The 18,288-nt window shown below is 40.7% G+C and overlaps 2 protein-coding genes across 2 annotated transcripts; one reads left to right on the top strand and one right to left on the bottom strand.

Annotated features, from left to right (window-relative positions):
* Window positions 1–4,607: 4,607 nt before the first annotated feature.
* On the top strand, window positions 4,608–12,206 carry LOC145469375 (neuropeptide Y receptor type 6-like). The gene is made up of 4 exons (XM_081453080.1): window positions 4,608–4,762; window positions 9,575–9,976; window positions 10,378–10,629; window positions 11,144–12,206. The coding sequence occupies exons 2-4, from the start codon at window positions 9,591–9,593 to the stop codon at window positions 11,781–11,783; spliced, it is 1,278 nt and encodes a 425-aa protein (XP_081309206.1). The 5' UTR covers window positions 4,608–4,762; window positions 9,575–9,590; the 3' UTR covers window positions 11,784–12,206.
* LOC145469374 (melatonin receptor type 1A-like) lies at window positions 12,201–18,236 on the bottom strand. Its single transcript, XM_081453079.1, has one exon. The coding sequence runs from the start codon at window positions 16,194–16,196 to the stop codon at window positions 15,000–15,002; it is 1,197 nt and encodes a 398-aa protein (XP_081309205.1). The 5' UTR covers window positions 16,197–18,236; the 3' UTR covers window positions 12,201–14,999.
* Window positions 18,237–18,288: the final 52 nt, after the last annotated feature.

The raw sequence follows: 18,288 nt of genomic DNA, 5'->3' as shown, positions 1-18,288 counted from the left end.
ATAAGTATCCGAGCATATTTTTTAAGTCAAACTGGGGGCTATTGTGCTTATTATCCTTCAAATACTTTTTAGTAAGTTACAAATTAGAGGAAAACGCAGTTTTCAAACAGCTTACTGTCAGAAACGTTCACAGCTATGAAGTTGATTTTTGGTGTTTTCTCATACCGCTTTATCGACCACTCCCGCGACTGGGTTGTTCGAGCGGATAGCGTGGTTTGTTTCGTTACTGACCTGTCCCGATTGTGCTCGGCAACTTTGGAGCAACTTTATGTGGTTTCGACAACCTCGGGCAAGTTTTGCCTTTCTGGGCAACTTTTGAGCAAAATATAGGTTTAGAGCACACACCAAGCTCGAAAGAGTCAACGATTCCATAGAAAACTTCAATTTATGCGAATTTCTTGAATGTTTATCAACTTTTTGAAGTTTGAAGACGTAACCCTCCACTTGACGTTCGACAACTGAGACGTCAAATAACCCATGTGTTTTGTTCCGTCAGTTTCCCTAAATTTCGCCTATATTTGCGAGCAATTCTTTAAGTTTCAAGCTATGTTAGCACAGTATTGTGAGGAACGGAAAATAAAGCTTTGAATTAACGTTTATAAGAAAATATCAAGAGATTTGGGTAGCAACTTTTGAATTTAGGTAGCAACTTTTGAATTTAGGTAGCAACTTTTGAAATTTAGGTAGCAACTTTTCAGGATTTTTGGTTATTTTAAGCAACCTTTTGGCATTCCATGCAGTGAGCAACTTTCCAGCATTTTACGAGCACAAGCGGGACAGGCCTGTTCGGTAACACTTATTCACTGTACAGACCGCATGTATAACGTTTTATCCGCTGGATAGCGTCATCCAGCCTTCGAACAGTTGCGGCCAGCAGGTTTATTTTGTCTTCTGTTGCAAAAGCGAAAGCGTTTTGACATTAATTTTAATTGTAGAATTGAAGCCTTGAAGTTTTGAAACTCGGGGAATATCACTTAATAAGAAAACTGAACCTTGCCGACATTTTAACTAACAACAACAATTGCTATAATCTTTTGTAGCCAATAGAATTATTTTAGTTTTTACTATTTTATCTTGTACATAAGCTAACACAGGATCTCTCCTGTAACATTTAACCGCATGGCCAGCACCACGCTTTAAAAACGCAACGTATCGGATCGTTTTTAAAGCATGGTGCTGCCATGCGGTTAAATGTTTAGGCTGGCCTTGTCCAGCCGCATTTGTTTTTTTGCTTCTAGAGACACCAGTCGTGACACTTTGTCTCCTTGCGCCCCGAAACACGTGATGTGGCAACGCGTGTTTCGGGGCGCAAGTGAGTTAAAAGTATGGAACTTGATATAGTGAATGGGTCATTTTGCAATTTATGTGCGTTGGCTCTTGGGCTGGCGTTACATATCTTCGCTACACAGTGCTGACGAGTCCCAAGAAGGACGAAACAGCTGTCCACTGTTGGCGATCCTGCTTTATCGGTTCTTGTCATGTTGGTGTCTCGAAACGTCTTTTCACGTATTATCATCCTTGCAGTCTATTTATTGTTTGTCTAAACTTGAGCCTGCGTTATTGTCAGGTGATACTGGTCAGCAACCACCTTGTTTTGACAAGTGTCAATTGACCATAACATGGATGTCCAAAGGTGCATGTCTCTGTTAACAAATTAGCAAGAGCACGACCGCCATGTTGCACGACTCCTCCGTCGTCGTCGTGCGTACGCGCCCACGAACAATACCGCTAGCCATGATAACCATGAGAAAATCAATTCATGGGTTTCCTTTTTTTTTCCTCTGTTATTGTTGTGTTCCGCTGGGCTGCCCTTGGGGCCGCCAGAGCTCCGCTAAAAGAAACTAACTAAAACTAAAGTATCAGGTGTCACCGTCGCTGGGAGAGGATAAATGTTAAAACATTAAATTCCCCATGTAATCCTTCTCAAGCTACTTGCCCAGTTCTTACCACACGCATTGTATGGATGTTTTCGTGGATAAAATGCGCGCAAAGCCGCTCGCGCTGTCCACGTGAGCAAAATCCTCGTCACAGGAATAGGCTGATTTAGCAACAGGACGAGAACGTCAGATGACGACTGCAGGGCGCGTGGAATAACCCGGATTCTGTTCTAATTTGATCATATTTGGGTATTTGTACTGCTCGCGCCGTCGTCAAGTGACGATCCCGTTCTCTTGCTAAATCAGCCTATTGGCTAGTTCTAGACCCCCCTCTGGGATTTTTGAAACCGAAAGTTAAACCGGAATTACCTTGGGCATAAGGACGACACGAGGGAGTAAAGGAGCTCAGTCACGGTATTTTGACTCATTTTTGCCACGTACAAAATAACCTTTAAATTGAAGAAAACCTGAAAATACTACTTTACTAAGATAGACAAACATTAAAGAGATAATAATAAACCATAAAGGAACTAGGATGTAGAAGATTGAAACAAATTACAAACGACCAACTTGAAAAATTGTACAAACCGTGACGGAGCACCTTTGACTCATATCTTTGTAGGGGGCGTAAGCCTCATCAAATAATTGCCGATTCGAATAAACAAAGAACATTAGTCTCTCGTCAACTATCGCGCGATAAAAATCTCGAGCTAATAAGCTAATTGTTCAATAGAAACACTCGTGAAAGCTTGGGAGAACGAGAAAAGTTTTTTCGAGTTCTCCCAAGCTTTCACAAGTGTTTCTATTAAACAATCAGATTATGAGCTCGAGATTTCTGTCCCTTGATAGTTGACCATGGGGCAGCCCGAGTCAACTATCACGCATAGAAATCGAGGGCGAATAATCTAATTGTTTTAGTATAAATTTACTAGTCGTTCAAAACTTTATCTAAGTCCACTTCACAGACACTTCGAAAATGCCAAGAAGCGGCAGTCATTTTGTTAACGAGGTTACACTACTACGCTACTCACTATTTATCACAGAATAGATGTGGGTAGCTTAGCCAACCAGAGAACGTCATTCGTGATAGAACGCTAGTAGATTTATACTAATAAACAATTAGATGATGAGCTCGAGATTTCTATCACGCATAGAAATCAAGAGTGAATGATCTAATTGTTTTAGTATAACTCTATTAGTCGTTCAAAACTTTACCTAAATCCTCTACACAGACACTCCTCTTCATTCCACTTCGCCTCATTCCCAGGGCTTTTTCTGTCGTTGGAGCCCTCGAGGCGAAGAACCCTGGGAACGAGGATGTCCTCTTTTCTTCCTCCATCCGGGCTCTCGACTGTCAGTACTTCCTTCTTAGTGTCAGTTCAGTTGACAGAAAGCTGTCGTAGCAAATACTTCCTTAAAAAACATTGTTAAACAAGCACGTCATGGGAATACGTGACGATTTTCTGTTCACAAAGGAAGCGCTGGAAATAGCACCGCTTACAAATCTCTTCCGCGGGCACTCGCTAATTCTGGCAGCTATATTTGACGGCGGTTCCGAAACCCGCTAATACAGCCATTTGTCATCACTTCTCAGCGTTATTTCCTGTATCCCTGCAGAACATGTTATCACGTTCACGAGGAAATTATGTGAATTTTGGCGACGAATATGTTCAAAGGAGTAACTGTTTGTTCTCGACGTGACGCCGGACAAATTCAACTTGGACACATGCAGATGGTTGGGTGGGAGAGAGAGCGGGGGAGGCGGCTTATTAGGGGAGGGATGTATGGTTTTCCACTACAATTAACGAGCTAACTGTACAAGCTTTTACGGCTGTAAAGCACACGGGTACGGGTGGGGGTATTGGATCATGGAAGAGGGTTACTTCTCAGAAGTTTTGGTGCGTGTATGCCGCTCGGGCTCATAACAGTTTTTCGAAATAAAAATAAATAAATAAATAAAAACACTACATTTCAGAGCTGGTCCCTGCGAGTTTTTCTAGCATTTCAATCCTATCTTCAGTTTTAAAGATCGAATAAGTATAAAGGCTTGAGGGAATATTTTCAACACAAAAATTAGTGAAAGTAAATGTGTAGGTTACTTTTTGCATTATGAATTGATCTAATATTATATGCATTAAGCCTCTGGACTTGACAACATGGGATCAAATTTCGCATTTTGTCAGATCTAAGTTGTAATTTTCTTTGCTTCGTCTCTTTCTCTCTTTTTACGCTTGAAGAGGAACGCCTTGTACTAGTTATTTATCCTTTACCCAATCACCCAACCCATTGAGCCATTATACAGCAAGACGTCATTCCCCGGTTTTTGAGGGCAGGTCATGTACGAATCAAGTTGTGTTAACCCCGCAAATATTTTGCTTTCTAGTGAGCTGACTGTTTTCTTTCTACAGTGAATACTCTCTTTTAGTGTTTGGGGTCATGTTGTCATTGTGCGATAAATATTGAACATGTTTCTCTGTGGAGCTTTTGTTTGTATTATGGTGCAAAACCAGTATTTATGTTTCGCTAGGGATTCATGTGGCTATCTTAAACAAAAAAAATTATCAAAGTGTTGAAATCTATGGTATTTTAAACTGTGTCTTGCTGTTGCACGGATTCAATAATTAGCTAATAAATTCATGCACAGACGATGAAGAAGTAGTGCAACTTGAAAACGTCAGATGAAGACTGTCAGATAAAGTGCATCGTAAATGTATTAGCGTGTTATTTGATCCCCCAAAATGCTACTCTAATTTGTATTGTGTATGCGTGGAATTATCAGTTGCTTCATGTCTTGACGTAGTGACTGCAATCCGGATAAAATTGCTCTGTTCTAGTTCCTGTCTGTTGTATCGTAAACGCTACAAGCACTTGGACGCAAGAAAAGCGTAAGTGTCTAATTTAATGTTCTGTATTCGGTATAGTTCTTGTTTAAATGGCGTTCTGTGTGAAATTAGCTTGAAATTACCCTCGGCGATAAGTGTGTTACTCTTTGAATCTACCTCACGCGCACTTTTCACTGCCCAACCGAGGTCGACTAAATCGGGAAGTTCGTTTGCTCGCACATTCGAAATCTCTTCGTACATTTATCAGAAATTAGCAGCGTTTTTTCTTGGACAACCGTAGGTCTCGTTTGTCACAGATCAGACAATAAGAAGTCGTTTTGGCATACAATCTTTTCAACTACGAACGTAGGTAGCTGTTGAATAGTAACTTCTTTATGCAAAAGATCGCGACTAGTTTTTGCCCGATGTTACTTGCAAATGTTTTATTTTTGTCAGCACTTTTAACACTAGCGACATTATTAAGCCTGCTTTGAACATGGCTCGAAAAGCGAACCCAAGTTTACCATATTACTGGGCCACTGGCGGCAAATTTTCTGTGAAAAGCATGCACTCAAGACACTTAGCAAGCAATGTTTATGACAGGTTGGCAGTCGCAAAGTTTAGATTTGACAATAAAGCTTTTACTGCTGTAATCTTGGTCACAGAGCGTTAAGGCGTTATTTTTTCACACGTTAAGAACACTACCGCGTTATGGTTGGAAAAAAAATTGTGTAAAAAATGTAATTCTGGTCCTTCCATCCGGTCAGTCTCGGCTTTACTCATATGTTCTCCATTCTTGTGATGTGTGGCATATTTGTCGTGTTATTCAGCGCTATCCAGTTTCAAACGTCTTCCCATCACGCAGACTTTTGACAAATGGATATTGAAAACGCATCATAACTCACATCTAAAAGATCTCGCATCCTCGAGGGAGGAAAAATATTTTTTTGAACGCGTCTAAATCTGGTTTTGTCGACTGATTCAATTGCGTGTCGGTTACACGAAGCTAAGTGAGTTTTGATATGTCCGCTGGCGCTGTAGTTCCCTCCTGCTGTAACGTTTTTCTGATCAAAGTACGTCAAAATAATGATTTGTTCAGACATGTTCGACGTTTGGATTTTCTGATCAAGGAATTATGCCCTGCAGTTCAAATGTGCGCTTATTAGTCATCTGCGCTGCTCCCGTGGCGGAGGTTAATAATCGTTGGTAGATGACCGCGCGGGCTGTAAATGTTATCGTAGAAGTCATGGCGAGATTTAGCATTTGTTTAGACTCACTATGAGTATAACAATATTTGTACTGGTTATCAAACGGTTTACCAGTATGCTCGTGTTTTCAGCAGCTATCAAAATAATTTTTCAACTTCTGATTTCATGCTTTCGTCGACTCAACATCCTTGAATGTGAGTAAAATATAACATTGTAGGGTCTTGTTACTGCATGTTGTTGCCTACACGACCACAACACATGTTGTAATGCGTGTTGAAAGATGAGCAAAACTGAGTTGGATTCAAATCAAGTTTTCGTCCACATACATCTGTTGGATATCTTTTCAGCATCTTCCACTGTCCCAGCAGAGTGAATAAAGACATTTTCAACCATTGTGTGGTTCCAGAAAATGTCCATACCCACCCCAAATTTCAAGGAGGATAGGGGACTCAGTAGCCAAACTTTTTAAAGGATAGTAGGAATAGAAACTGGTATTTCGAGAGGGATAGGGGATTCAAACCAAAAAACCCTCTATGGGAGGGACATGAATATCTTGTGAAAGATCAAAATATTACTGAGGACCTCATGACAGGGGTTTAATCTGACTTCAAAAAACTGTAGTTAAAATGTCTTTATATGTAGTTACCGACCTTTCTTCAGTAAAGATTGCTAAACAAATAGTGTTAAATACTTTATGAGAGCTGATTGTTTGAAACTATCAATGTTGATTGAAATGTTATAGAATATGAACATAATTTTGTAGCTTTTGTAATATTAGTGTTCAGGGTATATATTTTTTAAAACTGTGTAACATCTAACTTGAACATTTTTCTAACTTCCTACAAACTTTTCTGCATAGTTCAGCACTGTTCTAAATTTGGGATTTCAGGTTTCATCCCGTAATTCGTTGTTTCATTTTCAAGAAAAACAAGAGAAATGATTTTTTTTAAAATCAAATTTGAGACTGATTCAAAATTTCCGAAAAAATTGCAAAAATAAACTTTAAACAATTTTTCACACCGACGCTTGGAGCTATTTAGCCTTTCCGTAGTAAATAGTTGTAAATTCAGTCGAAACTTCAGTGGTTTGTACTTGTAACAGTAAGCGAACTTGCTGAGCAAGATTATGAAGCAGAAAATCCCAGTCTGTTTTTTAATATACCTTGATAGGAGATAATTTGAACAAGACTTTACAAGACCCGATCTTCGAAGGAAAACACTTGTCGAAGCATCCCATTTTGACATATTTAACAAGTAGGCTAGAAGATAATTTTTTGAGAACGTGTTACGTTACGAAAAGTAAGACCTAAGACCTAACCCCAGATCTAAGATCCCAAGTACAAAAGAGTCCTCTCTGACGTTTGCACAAAGAAAGTTATATCAGCCAGAAGAAAATTCTCTATGAGAAGCCGAGGAGAAAAGCGATACGAGAAATTAATTGTAAGCAAATTCATTCATTGATCGTCACACATTCTAAAAGAATGTCTTTGTAGGACCCTAGAACGGGGTTGATTTGTTTAATTAAAGAGATAGGCACAAAACTGTTTGTGCTCAGCCAGATTCACACTGGCCGAAACATTTTAAAAACAAGCATTTATGATATAATTACCGAATGAAATTTTTGTGAACATATTGGCCGCCCGTTACTAATCAAAAGATTAGTTGAAAAAAACAAAAGACTGCGCAACAGCGCGGAGACTTTCCGCTTTAGTGTGTGTTTGAAATGACACCCACAATATATTAATGTTGTTTTTAGCTCTTTAAGTATTCAGCAGAGAATTCCAAAATTTCAAACGTTTATCTCCAAATCAAAGCGGTCTCCAAGCATGCAAATTTGCACGTCCGTTACCATTTCTTTATAAACAACGTAATAAAAGACCGGCTTTGTGACGTCAAATAAACCACTCAAGGGAGATAATGTGAATCTCGAAATATTAATTCTCATTACCGATTGCCGTAAACTGCTTCGATTTTACTATTGGGAATCTAGAATTACATCAAACCATGATATTAATTGAGAATTTAAGGATTAATGAAAAGCGATTTCAGTTAAATTTCCGGTTTCCTGGGAATCCTCTTTATGTTATCTTTCAAAGAACTGTGTCACGAAAAGCATATTAGGAAAAAAAATTGTCTGATCGAATTTTTCGTTCGAATTCCACTCAGTCTTCTCCAATCTTCATCATCCTTCTGCCGGTTTGTTTTATTTTCATCCCGTGAGTGTTTTTCTACCGCAATAAACTATTATTTGGGGGGGGGGGGGGGGGGGAAAGAATTATTTTGGCTTCGAATTGAAGGCGATTTTGCACATTACAATAATTGAATGATCTATGGTATGCTTGCGCCCCGATCAGTGTATGGCAACAAAGCCCCGTTTATGCGGGAAAGAAAAACAGGAAGTGTATATTGGCTAAAATCGTTTAAATAAGCCAACTGGTCAGACAGAAAGCAATTAGCGCGCTGTGGAAGCAAGGTAATACTTTCGTGTTCACGAATCTTTCTTATTTCTTGCTTCGTTTGTGCATTTGTGTGACTATACTTCATTTTGAATCATCTCTCTCCAAAAGCGCTGAGATCGATAACCTTAGAGCAGTTTAAGTTTCAAAGAGAGCAGAACATTAGATTTCCTCTGAATAGTCTTTATCCGAATGGTCATACGCCGGCCGGGGACTTAAATTAAGTCAGAACCACCTTGTACATCATAATAAACAGTACCACATGAAAGTAATCCTCAATAGCTTCCATTTAAATCATCACACTAGAATTTCATCCACAGACTTAAAAGTTAGAACCACCTTGTACAGCATAATAAACAGTACGCTGACAGGACCACATGGAAGTTCTCCTGTTTAAATAACGACGACGAATTTAATACATTTTCCGGTAGTAAAAATAATTTATTGGATTATGGGGTCAAGCATTTTCCAGACGTCTAACCAGACACGTGCACCGAGTTTTATCTTACATGCATGAGTTCACAGGAGGTCACTGGCTAAAGATATCACTAATTCTTTGTAAAGCACTGTGTGTACACAATACCGGGAATTCCGATTTTTCGAACCTCTAAAGGAAACGAAAATTGGTTGGAGAAATCGGTCGTGGCGAAATTAATGCTCGACTGAGTACAGGGAAACGACTTTTGGTTCGAGTTATCGAGAGGTTCGAAAACTCGAGTGTTCAAAAAGTTGGAATTCCACCGTAACTTCATCGTTGATAAGTTGCGAACGAAGACTGACAAATTCATACGATGGTAAGTGCGTAGTTTTCATGGTTGCTTAAAAACAATATTTGCACAGTATTACAGTGCGACTTCTCTAAACAAGGCCGTCCGACAAAATGTTCTTCAAATTGAACGAATAAAATTGTGGATGTTAACAATAGTTTTCAACAAATTATCCATGTAACTAAGCTGTAGATTACAAAGGCAACAAATTTGAGGTCACTTTGATTAGTAACTATTTTAAACATTTTAAAATGCCATTGGTCAATTTGCAAAGAATTTTGTTAAGTGCCCTTGGTAGTCACACTGTAACGACTGAAAAGCGAGAGGAATACACTATAATAGGGAAAGAAAAAAAATGTGTAAAGCAAAGTACTTCAAGAAAGGTTTTGTTTTCCAAGTGGAATTAAAATTCACAATCATGGTTGTATGTTCTTTTACTTCACAGCCGATTGAAATTCGAAATGGCTCATTCCACAACGGAACCTCCACCGACGGAGTCAGCAGTCGTGAAGGAACACTTACGACGCTTTAAACTCGTCATGTACATTCTGATCCTAGTAATCAGTGTCCTGGCCAACACATTCATGCTCTTAGTACTCTGGAGGAAATTTCGCCGACACAGAAAAACAGCCAAGAGTTTTATCGTGTTGATGCAGAACCTCGCCTTATCTAGCCTCGTTCTCGTGCTAGCCTCCATTCCATTCGACGCTGTCTGGCAGGAGTCGGACACGTGGCCGTTCGGTCCCGGGGGGTGCAAGATTCTGTGGCCATTACAGACTGCTTCGTTGCAGGCTATGGTGTACACTTACGTGGCTCTGGCGTATCATAGATTCTATGGCGTGTCAAAGTAAGTGCGTGACTTTCTATACTCATGTATCTGGTCCGGCATTCTCTCTCCTCCACTGAGGCTTCCTAGGGGAGGGGGAAGGGAATTGGGAGTGGGAAGACGCTTGGAGGACGATGGGAAATTCCACCTTCCCGGAGTTCCCCCCGCGTTTCCGTTATTCCCGTTCGCCAGCCTCCAAACTGCCAGAGCCCACATGGTCAAGGCAGCACAAAAGAGGCCTCAACTGAGGACAGAGTCCGACATTATTGGGCGGGAAGTGGAGGGGGAGGTGGGGCTGGCTGCAAGAAGGCAATTTGAAAAACGTTTTCCTTTCTTTCGCCCTTCTCTTCTGTGATCCCCTCGGGAACCTCTGCGGTGACAGAGGAGCGATGTTGACCTCAGTCTTAATTTCTCCATTACAGAAATCTCCTTGGTCAAATGAAATTCATCTACGCTGTCGTGACCACGTTCTTTATATGGATTGCGGGTATCATAACAGTTATTCCATTGGTGCTAAACTTGGATTACAACTACGGAAACCATACCTGTGACAGGAATTGGAACTCGCAACCAAGCCGTCAGGGGTACACCATCTCTCTGTTGCTGCTGGATTACCTACTGCCGCTTATCGCTCTGCTCATTTTGTACGTGATGGTCTGGGGACGACTCCAAAGGTAATCGTCTTATCAGTAAAATACAAGTAGCCTAACATTTTTCAGGGTTGGTTGAGGGCGAATACACGAGGGCACGTGAAAATCACCTCGAATAAGTTCCGTCCAGCCTACTTCAGAGGAATTTGAAACGGAGGTTTCACTCTGAAAACGCACCAAATGTTTTCCGTCCACACTACGCCGGAGGAATTTAAAAACGCTACAATCACCGCTCATTTTGGATTTGTGTTTGAGGAAACCTCGGTCAGGGAAATCACATGATTATCGTGACGCCTTCGTTTTCAAAAAGCTCCCTTTTGAAAATGTTCCGTCCACACGAAAACGAAAAGCCGGCGTTTTCAAATTTCTCCGGTTTGAAGAGCGTTTTGGAAAAGCTCCGTTTTCGTGACGGATTAGCGTGGACGGTAGGCCTAACCGTAGAAATAAAGCTGCGTTTTCCAATTTCTCCGGCGTAGTGTGGACGCTGCCTTGCACGAACAAAATCTTGTCATTACTTATTTTATCTGTTTTACTTCAGTTATAAAATCCTGGATCCTGAACGCGCCAGCAGAAGAGACCGCCATAGCCGTATCGTGCGAATGATGGCATCATACGTCATCGTGTTCGCCTTCTTCCTTCTGCCTCATCAAATCATGTCGTTAATTCAGGATTTCGGCAACGGCGACGAAAAACTTTACTTCAAAGACGCCACGTATGTCTTGAACATCTTCACATATGGCCTCACTATCGCAAACCCCATTCTGTTCTTTGTCTACAACCCGGAATTCAGACGCCATTTTTGGCATTTCTTCAAATGCCATTGCATCACGAAGAGGGAGAGGTTCAGCATCGAAAACTTGTCCGAGTCCTTCTCGGAAGAATCCATCGGACCTCGAAAACCTCAGTTCCAGCCCCCGCCCAAGTACGAGATGCATGAAAAGAAGGAAAACAACTACGTCTCTACGCCAACCATTCAGCACTCCGAAACGAGCAGTCTGCCGCGTCATGATTCAGGGCTTGGATTGGTTGAAGCTGGCCTGTTTCCTTCGGCGGTGGATCGAATGCGCACAGCGGGGAAGTACCGCGAGTCCACGCCTTCAGCGTCCCCGCCGGGTTCGGATGTGGTTAGTTACACGGATGCGAGAGATTCAGTGGACCAAGGTAGTGAAATGTTATAAGTTAGTTATGCGTGCAAACAGAGCTTTGGGGTTTAGTAGAGACTATATATAAAGGACCGTGTCGATTTCGAACACCTGGAGAAGATACCGGCCTAAACGTTATACACAAGCAATGAAACATTGGAAAGTTTTACATCTCGCCTTCCAAGTCGTTATGCTCGTTTATCTTCACCTGAACTTACTACTCTAGGCCGTATTTCGAAACATAAATTCTCCTAAGTGATTTTCACAGATTGCTTGTAATGTTAGTTGAGAGAATTTGGTATTATATCTAGACGATATCCCTTAGTGAATGAGTTTCTCTATACTCGACATCTCCGTTAATACGGTCACCTTTGTATTACGGCCATTGTATTCCGGCCCGAACAAAAGCTCAGTCAGTCATTTTCTTATTTAAAGAACCCCTTTAATACGCCCCGCCCCCCCCCGCCCCCCCCCCCCTTGATATGGCCAGATTTTTGTGGCCCTTTGGTGACCAGATTAACGGGGTTCCACTCTATTTCTGAAAAAAATGCTGTTCTACTGAAAGTTGTCAGCGTGACAGCGATTTACAGTTGCCGAATAGCTATTAAATAAGCAGTGTCGTTGTTCACATTTTAGAATTGATCTTATATTCATTATTGTAGCTTGAACTGAACACCCTGTGGTGTTCCAGTTTTCAAAATCTAAGAGCCCCTCAATCAGATTACTTTCCTGATTAATCGCTGCTTTGCGCGGAGTAATCAAAGGCTGCTTCAAGTTTTTTAGTGTGCTAATTAAATCCCGTGCAAAGATTCAAAGTCGTGTCACTTGCATTATGCATAATTCATGTTCTGTTCACGATGAAATCACGTGCACATTTGACAGTGTTCTCAAAAATAGTTGTGCCGTTTTTAGCTCTTTGGAGATCGTAAACTAAACCAAAAACCAAAGTACTTTTTGGAGAAAGAGGTAAGCAATATTTCATGTCATTGATTTGTGAAGAAACTCCAAACAGTGTTAACCATTTTATAGCTTGCTTAAGCCTTTTGATTCCCTGAGGAACACAGGGCCGCAACCATTTTATAGCGGTGAATTTAAAATAAGGATACTTTAGAAAGCAACACTAACTTCAGTAAAGCACGATTTCAATGCAGCGAGAGTGTTGCTCACACATTTAGTATATGTAGAGCAGCACACAGGCAAACGTTTTGTGATTACAGAGGGTTGGCAGTCTCAGTTTAGCTCGAGAAGGCCTGTTGTGAACTTGACCTTGAGTGATATGAAATATGTTGGCTTAGTTTCGTGGAATTTGGGAGCAGTTTGAATATGACGCCAAAAATTGCATTTCGGTTGTGTCACACATAGTTTATCTACGACGAAAGTTCTGTAGAATGCTATATTTTACCAGCTTAGCACATCAAAGTTAAAAGAAAAAACGTAACGAGTCTGGGAAGGCTAGCGGCCCGCTGGAAAGGAGGCGGTCGTCGCTTCCTAACGCGGGCTCTCAGGGCTATTTCCAGTCCTCCCGCTGCCAGACACAGACAAGTATTTCACACATCGACAACATTAGCAAAACTGAGTGTTTTCTTCTTCTTATGTATAAAGGAACCTCGCCTCTTCAAAACAGTATTTTTCCATCAGTAATGTTTCTTAGTGGCTTTAAACCAATCAAATCGAGCGTAGCATTTTTCTTATTTTATGATTTGAAATCTTATTAAATGATTTTCCGTTGAAATGTAATGATTCATTTTTCAGAATCAGGCTATATTTTGCAAAATACGTGAATGAGATCGCTTCATTTAACAGAATATCATTTAATAAGGTATTTATATAGTGTTGCTAGAATATTTACTTGCCAAAATGACACGAAATAAGCATTTATAATGTATTAATACCAAATAGTTGTGTGTTTCAAGATGGCGAAAACGCGGCAGATCGACTATTGTCGTTAGACAAGAAATATTTTAAATACCGATTACAATAATCGCAAGCAAAATGAACTTAGACAAATAAGCAATGCTACCGAGAAATACATAAACGACTTTCCCTTTGTAAAATCCAGGGATTTAATTCAGTTTCTTTTGATTAAATTTGGTTTTTGGGCGCTCAACTTGGTAAAAATTTAGTTGATTTACGTATTCAATGTTAGCAAGAACACATGTATAGTTTCCAAACGTATTTCTCTGTTACCTAAGCAATAGACGGCAAGTTGTTATGGTTTATAGGCTGATAAACCACTTGGAATGTTGGAAGAACACGAGAAGAATTCGTAAATCACGAGCCGCAGGCTCGTGATATACGAATTCTTCTCGTGTCTTTCCAACATCCCAAGTGGTTTATCATGCCTCCAAACATGCGAAATTTCCATGAGTTTACTGGCACAATAAACCATAGCTGATTGACCAATCAGAGCGCGCGCATTCATTTAATTATTATATAAAAGGAAATATTATTGTTACCTACCTACTACTCGGGCCTGTTTCTAATATTGATGTGAATTCCTGTTTTATGATATTCAAAGTAATGGGTTCTTGTACACTTTTTTCTGTCCATGCAATATTTAATTGTATGATTTTATGAGCCTTTTGTACAATGAGTGGTTTGTTTAATAATTTGACTGTAGTGAGGAGTAAACAGTTTGGTATTTGAAGATCTACAATTACTTTATCTATAATTATTTACTGAGTCACTGGTTTTAGATAACCACTGTGAGAGCTTTAATAACAGAAAAATAATAAACGTTTTTGTGTTTTTCTCCGCTTCTAGTTTTCCTGTAACTAATTTATGATTGGTCGTTGATTTGAACAATACTCCGATACTCCTAGTTGGCTGCCTCATGTCCCGACTCCTCTCGTTATTTTGAACTCGGTGCGCATGGAGTGATGAACCATGAAGAACTGCGCGCTCTGTTTCCCACTCTTCTCCGACGAAACGCAACGGCGCCCGGGGACGAGGCAGCCCAGTTGCTGAAAGTCAGTACGTCACGACGACTCAGCTTGAAAAAGTTGGTCGTTCGCAATCCGTCTTAATCTGCCTCAATCCCGATTATCCTTGTTTATTTTCAGTGTACTACTACTAATTTTGTGTTCTTCTACCCTAGAAGACAAGAATTTTGAGGTTTCGTTGAATTTAAAAGTGATTTTTCATATCAGAAAAATGACACAAACCTTGAACATGGATTGAGGCCTTCATGCAACGTTTTTACCCAAGTCTTGGGTGACAGTGTTTTTCGTTTTTGGCTTTATAATTCCCTTTTCAATCTAGAGTTGGCGACGAAGTGCGGGAAATATGCGAGAACGTAACCACACCAGAACAAGGCGATGAACTGCGAGAATTTCCAAGAAGTATATCTCCATTCTCCGTTGGTACTGTATCGGAAATATGTTCCTTATGCGACGCGACGTTTGATATATCTAGTTTGTCATCTAAAGCAATTCTTGCTTTCCATATCACTGCAGCGCGCGCGGTGTTTCTAAATGTCCTCATAGCTTTGCTCCCAGCTTGATGGACATCAATCTGCGTCCTGCGGCAGAGAAGGATCCTCTTGTACTCCGCTCTAAAGGAACGATTCATGACACCGTATATAAAGGGGTTTAAGGCTGCGTTGAGGTAGCTGAGATACGTGCATAGTAAAGTCCTGGAGCGAGGCGGTGTCGTGTCAGGGGATACGCGATCCATTGTGATAACAACTAAACTTGGAATCCAACAGATCGCGAATCCGAGAACAGTCATGAAAAGAAGATTGGAGATCTTAATCTCTTCCACGGAGATATTCAAATCTCTATTTTGTCCCAAGAGCGAGGAGACCATAGAAAGCTGGTGCCTTCTTATGCGAACGAACACAAGCGAGTAGCTTACAACAATTGTTATAAAGGCGAGAATAAAAAACACGAACTCTACTAACGTTTGCACGAGGGTGTGCGCCACAGCACAAACCGCGTAACTAGGCTCATCACGCACGTGAGTCGCCTTGCTCACAAGTAACCCCGCGTAGAATGCAATGATCATAAGCCACACCACTCCTATGAGAAGCAGAGAGTTTTTTTTGGTGAAGAAGCGTTTGTAAATTGCAGGTTTCACCACACGAAAAAAGCGGTTTAAAGCCGTCAGAGCCAAAGTGGCTATGGACATCAAGGCCAAAGTCAAAATAGCAAACCCCTGAATGTCACAGAGCGCGCTAATGTTTATCCAATCTTCGGACACAAGTATCCCGCAAGTAATAGGGATACAGATTAACGCCATAAGAACATCCGCGATAGCTAAAGCGAGAATAAACATACTTGCTGAAGTGCGCAGTTTGGGACTGCGAATCACCGCCAAGGAAACCAACACATTGCCAAAAAGCGCCATCATGTCAATCAAAATGCACACCGCAACCTCGATGATAATAATACCAATACTACGATGAGAGCCCTGCGACATAAAATCACTCGGCATGGCTGTTGAATTCATTGCCTGTTATGCCTAGTAATTCGAGTAGAGCGCATTGTCGCTAACAAGGGTTTAACTTTCGTTGTGTAGTAATAAAAGCGGGGTTAAAAGTTTTGACTTATTTTAATGCCAAGGTAAATGTTTGCGCCCAATCGCCGCACGGTCTCGCGAATTCAATTTGCGTTACGATCTTACCATCGATCCGTTTGTTTTGTAAATAAAAGTCCTTTATGCAAGTAGATACGGATTGGTGTCTTCTAGTTGAGTTTAATTCGTTTAATTTCTTGGTAAATGGCGGTTTTCCGCTGGAACTAAAACACAAAAAAAACGTTCAACTTTTTTCCGGCTGTATAGCATAGTTTCTGTCAGCTTTTAGTCACAACTTTGTTGACAACACTGTCGAGTAATTCTAGTATTGAAAAGCAGAAATTTGTTGAGTTCTTTGGCTGTTCCCACCCTTAAATACTTTTCCCTCTTTTGAGTGACACAAACTGATTACATTGTTTACATGTCGTGTATCCGAGCATAAAGAAACATTGAATTTTTTTCACATTTTTTTATGAGCATCACTTTCATTCCGGATTAATAGACAGTTTTCGTTTGACCTTTGCTGTTTTGTTTAATTCGAACGTGACTCTTCGAGCTTAGTGAGTTAAGAATGCTTCAACAAACAAACTTAACTTAACAAAAGAATATTGAGTCGTGGAAATGTAAATGTCGTAACCAATGAGAGTTTTTCATTCCACAGCTCGTAACTTACTTAATCCCAGTCTTTCCCTCAAGAGGGTAAATAAAGAAGCCCTGGGAACTAGATTGCAAGAATTGGCGGGAGACTGCGCCCTGCCTAGCTTTCTGAAGTGGCGAGAATACATAAAATTAAGGCGGGGGTGAACATGAAGGCCGTATTTTTGCTGGGTATGATGGTTTGAATGTAAATATCTCGTTCACGTTTCAAGCGGTGAAAAATCTCTCTGCTCATTTCACGTAGCTACGTTTTAGGCTGTTTTGTAAATTTTTTGGTGATTTTTGGGTATATTTCAGGATAAATAGTTTTTCTCAAAGGATTAGTAAAATTTATGGAAATAAGAAATTTTGAAGATTTGATGTTGTTTTAAAATTAGAATTTGAAGTTAGAAATTGGTAGACGTACACCAAACAGTTGCCCACCAACCCGAGGTCAGGTGCCCTTTTAGGGGCAATCAACTGTCTGGTGGTGTTCCAAACCCCTTTTTTCCCCTTTTACACCCTCTTTAGACTTCCTAAAATTTCACTTAAATTCATGTTTACCCTCGCCTTAACTCGTGAACTGATCGGTTGAAATCGCGTCGCTTATCGATCTCTCGACATAAAGCAAGACAAGGACAAGTCGAGTCCAGTTATACTCGGCCACTCGAAGTTCAACTGTACTCGCGTAAAAAGACGACGACTTGGGTTCGTACCTTCCGAACTATGTACGAATACAAGACGAGGACTGGCTGGGTTAGATCAATTTATATTCGGAAACCGTCGCAGCTCAAAGATGTACTCGTATAAAGAAGTCGGAGACTAGCGCTCGTGCCTTTCCGACCTATATGTACGAAAACAAGACGAGCACTGGTCGGGTACTCGTAGCTCACGAACTGAAAACGAGCGCCGGTCGAGTGCACCACTTCATTAGGGTACTCGAGTCTATGGTTGAAAACATTAATGAAACAAGACGGACAGCTTTTAATTTTGCTTAACTAGTGAACCCTTTACAAAATGTTTTTGTTTTGAATACAAACTCCATTGTTTACAATAGCGTTAAGAACATTGCCGGTACCCACAGCCGGCGGTACCTCGCTTGTCTTGAGGAAAACGATAGAGTCACCCGCAATAGGTTTTTAGGTTGACGTGCCGTGTTTATGTCGCTGGTCTGTTGATATTTATTTATAAAGGCATGGCTAGTGGGGCACCAGCGACAGGAACATTTGTTTTAAGTTAGCGCTCTGTTGTCGTTACGTCAGGTTTTAAAATGGGTAATAACCAAACCACGGAACGTTTCCAAAGCCGAGCTTCGGTCAGTAAGAACCCCGTGGTGTCGTTCACAGGGCAGTGATGAAATATTCAGGGATTGCCTTGCTTGAATAAAAGG

This window comes from Orbicella franksi, chromosome 15 (genome assembly GCF_964199315.1).
Source record: "Orbicella franksi chromosome 15, jaOrbFran1.1, whole genome shotgun sequence".
NCBI lineage: Eukaryota > Metazoa > Cnidaria > Anthozoa > Scleractinia > Merulinidae > Orbicella > Orbicella franksi.
This window is presented reverse-complemented; position numbering and strand designations above follow the sequence as displayed.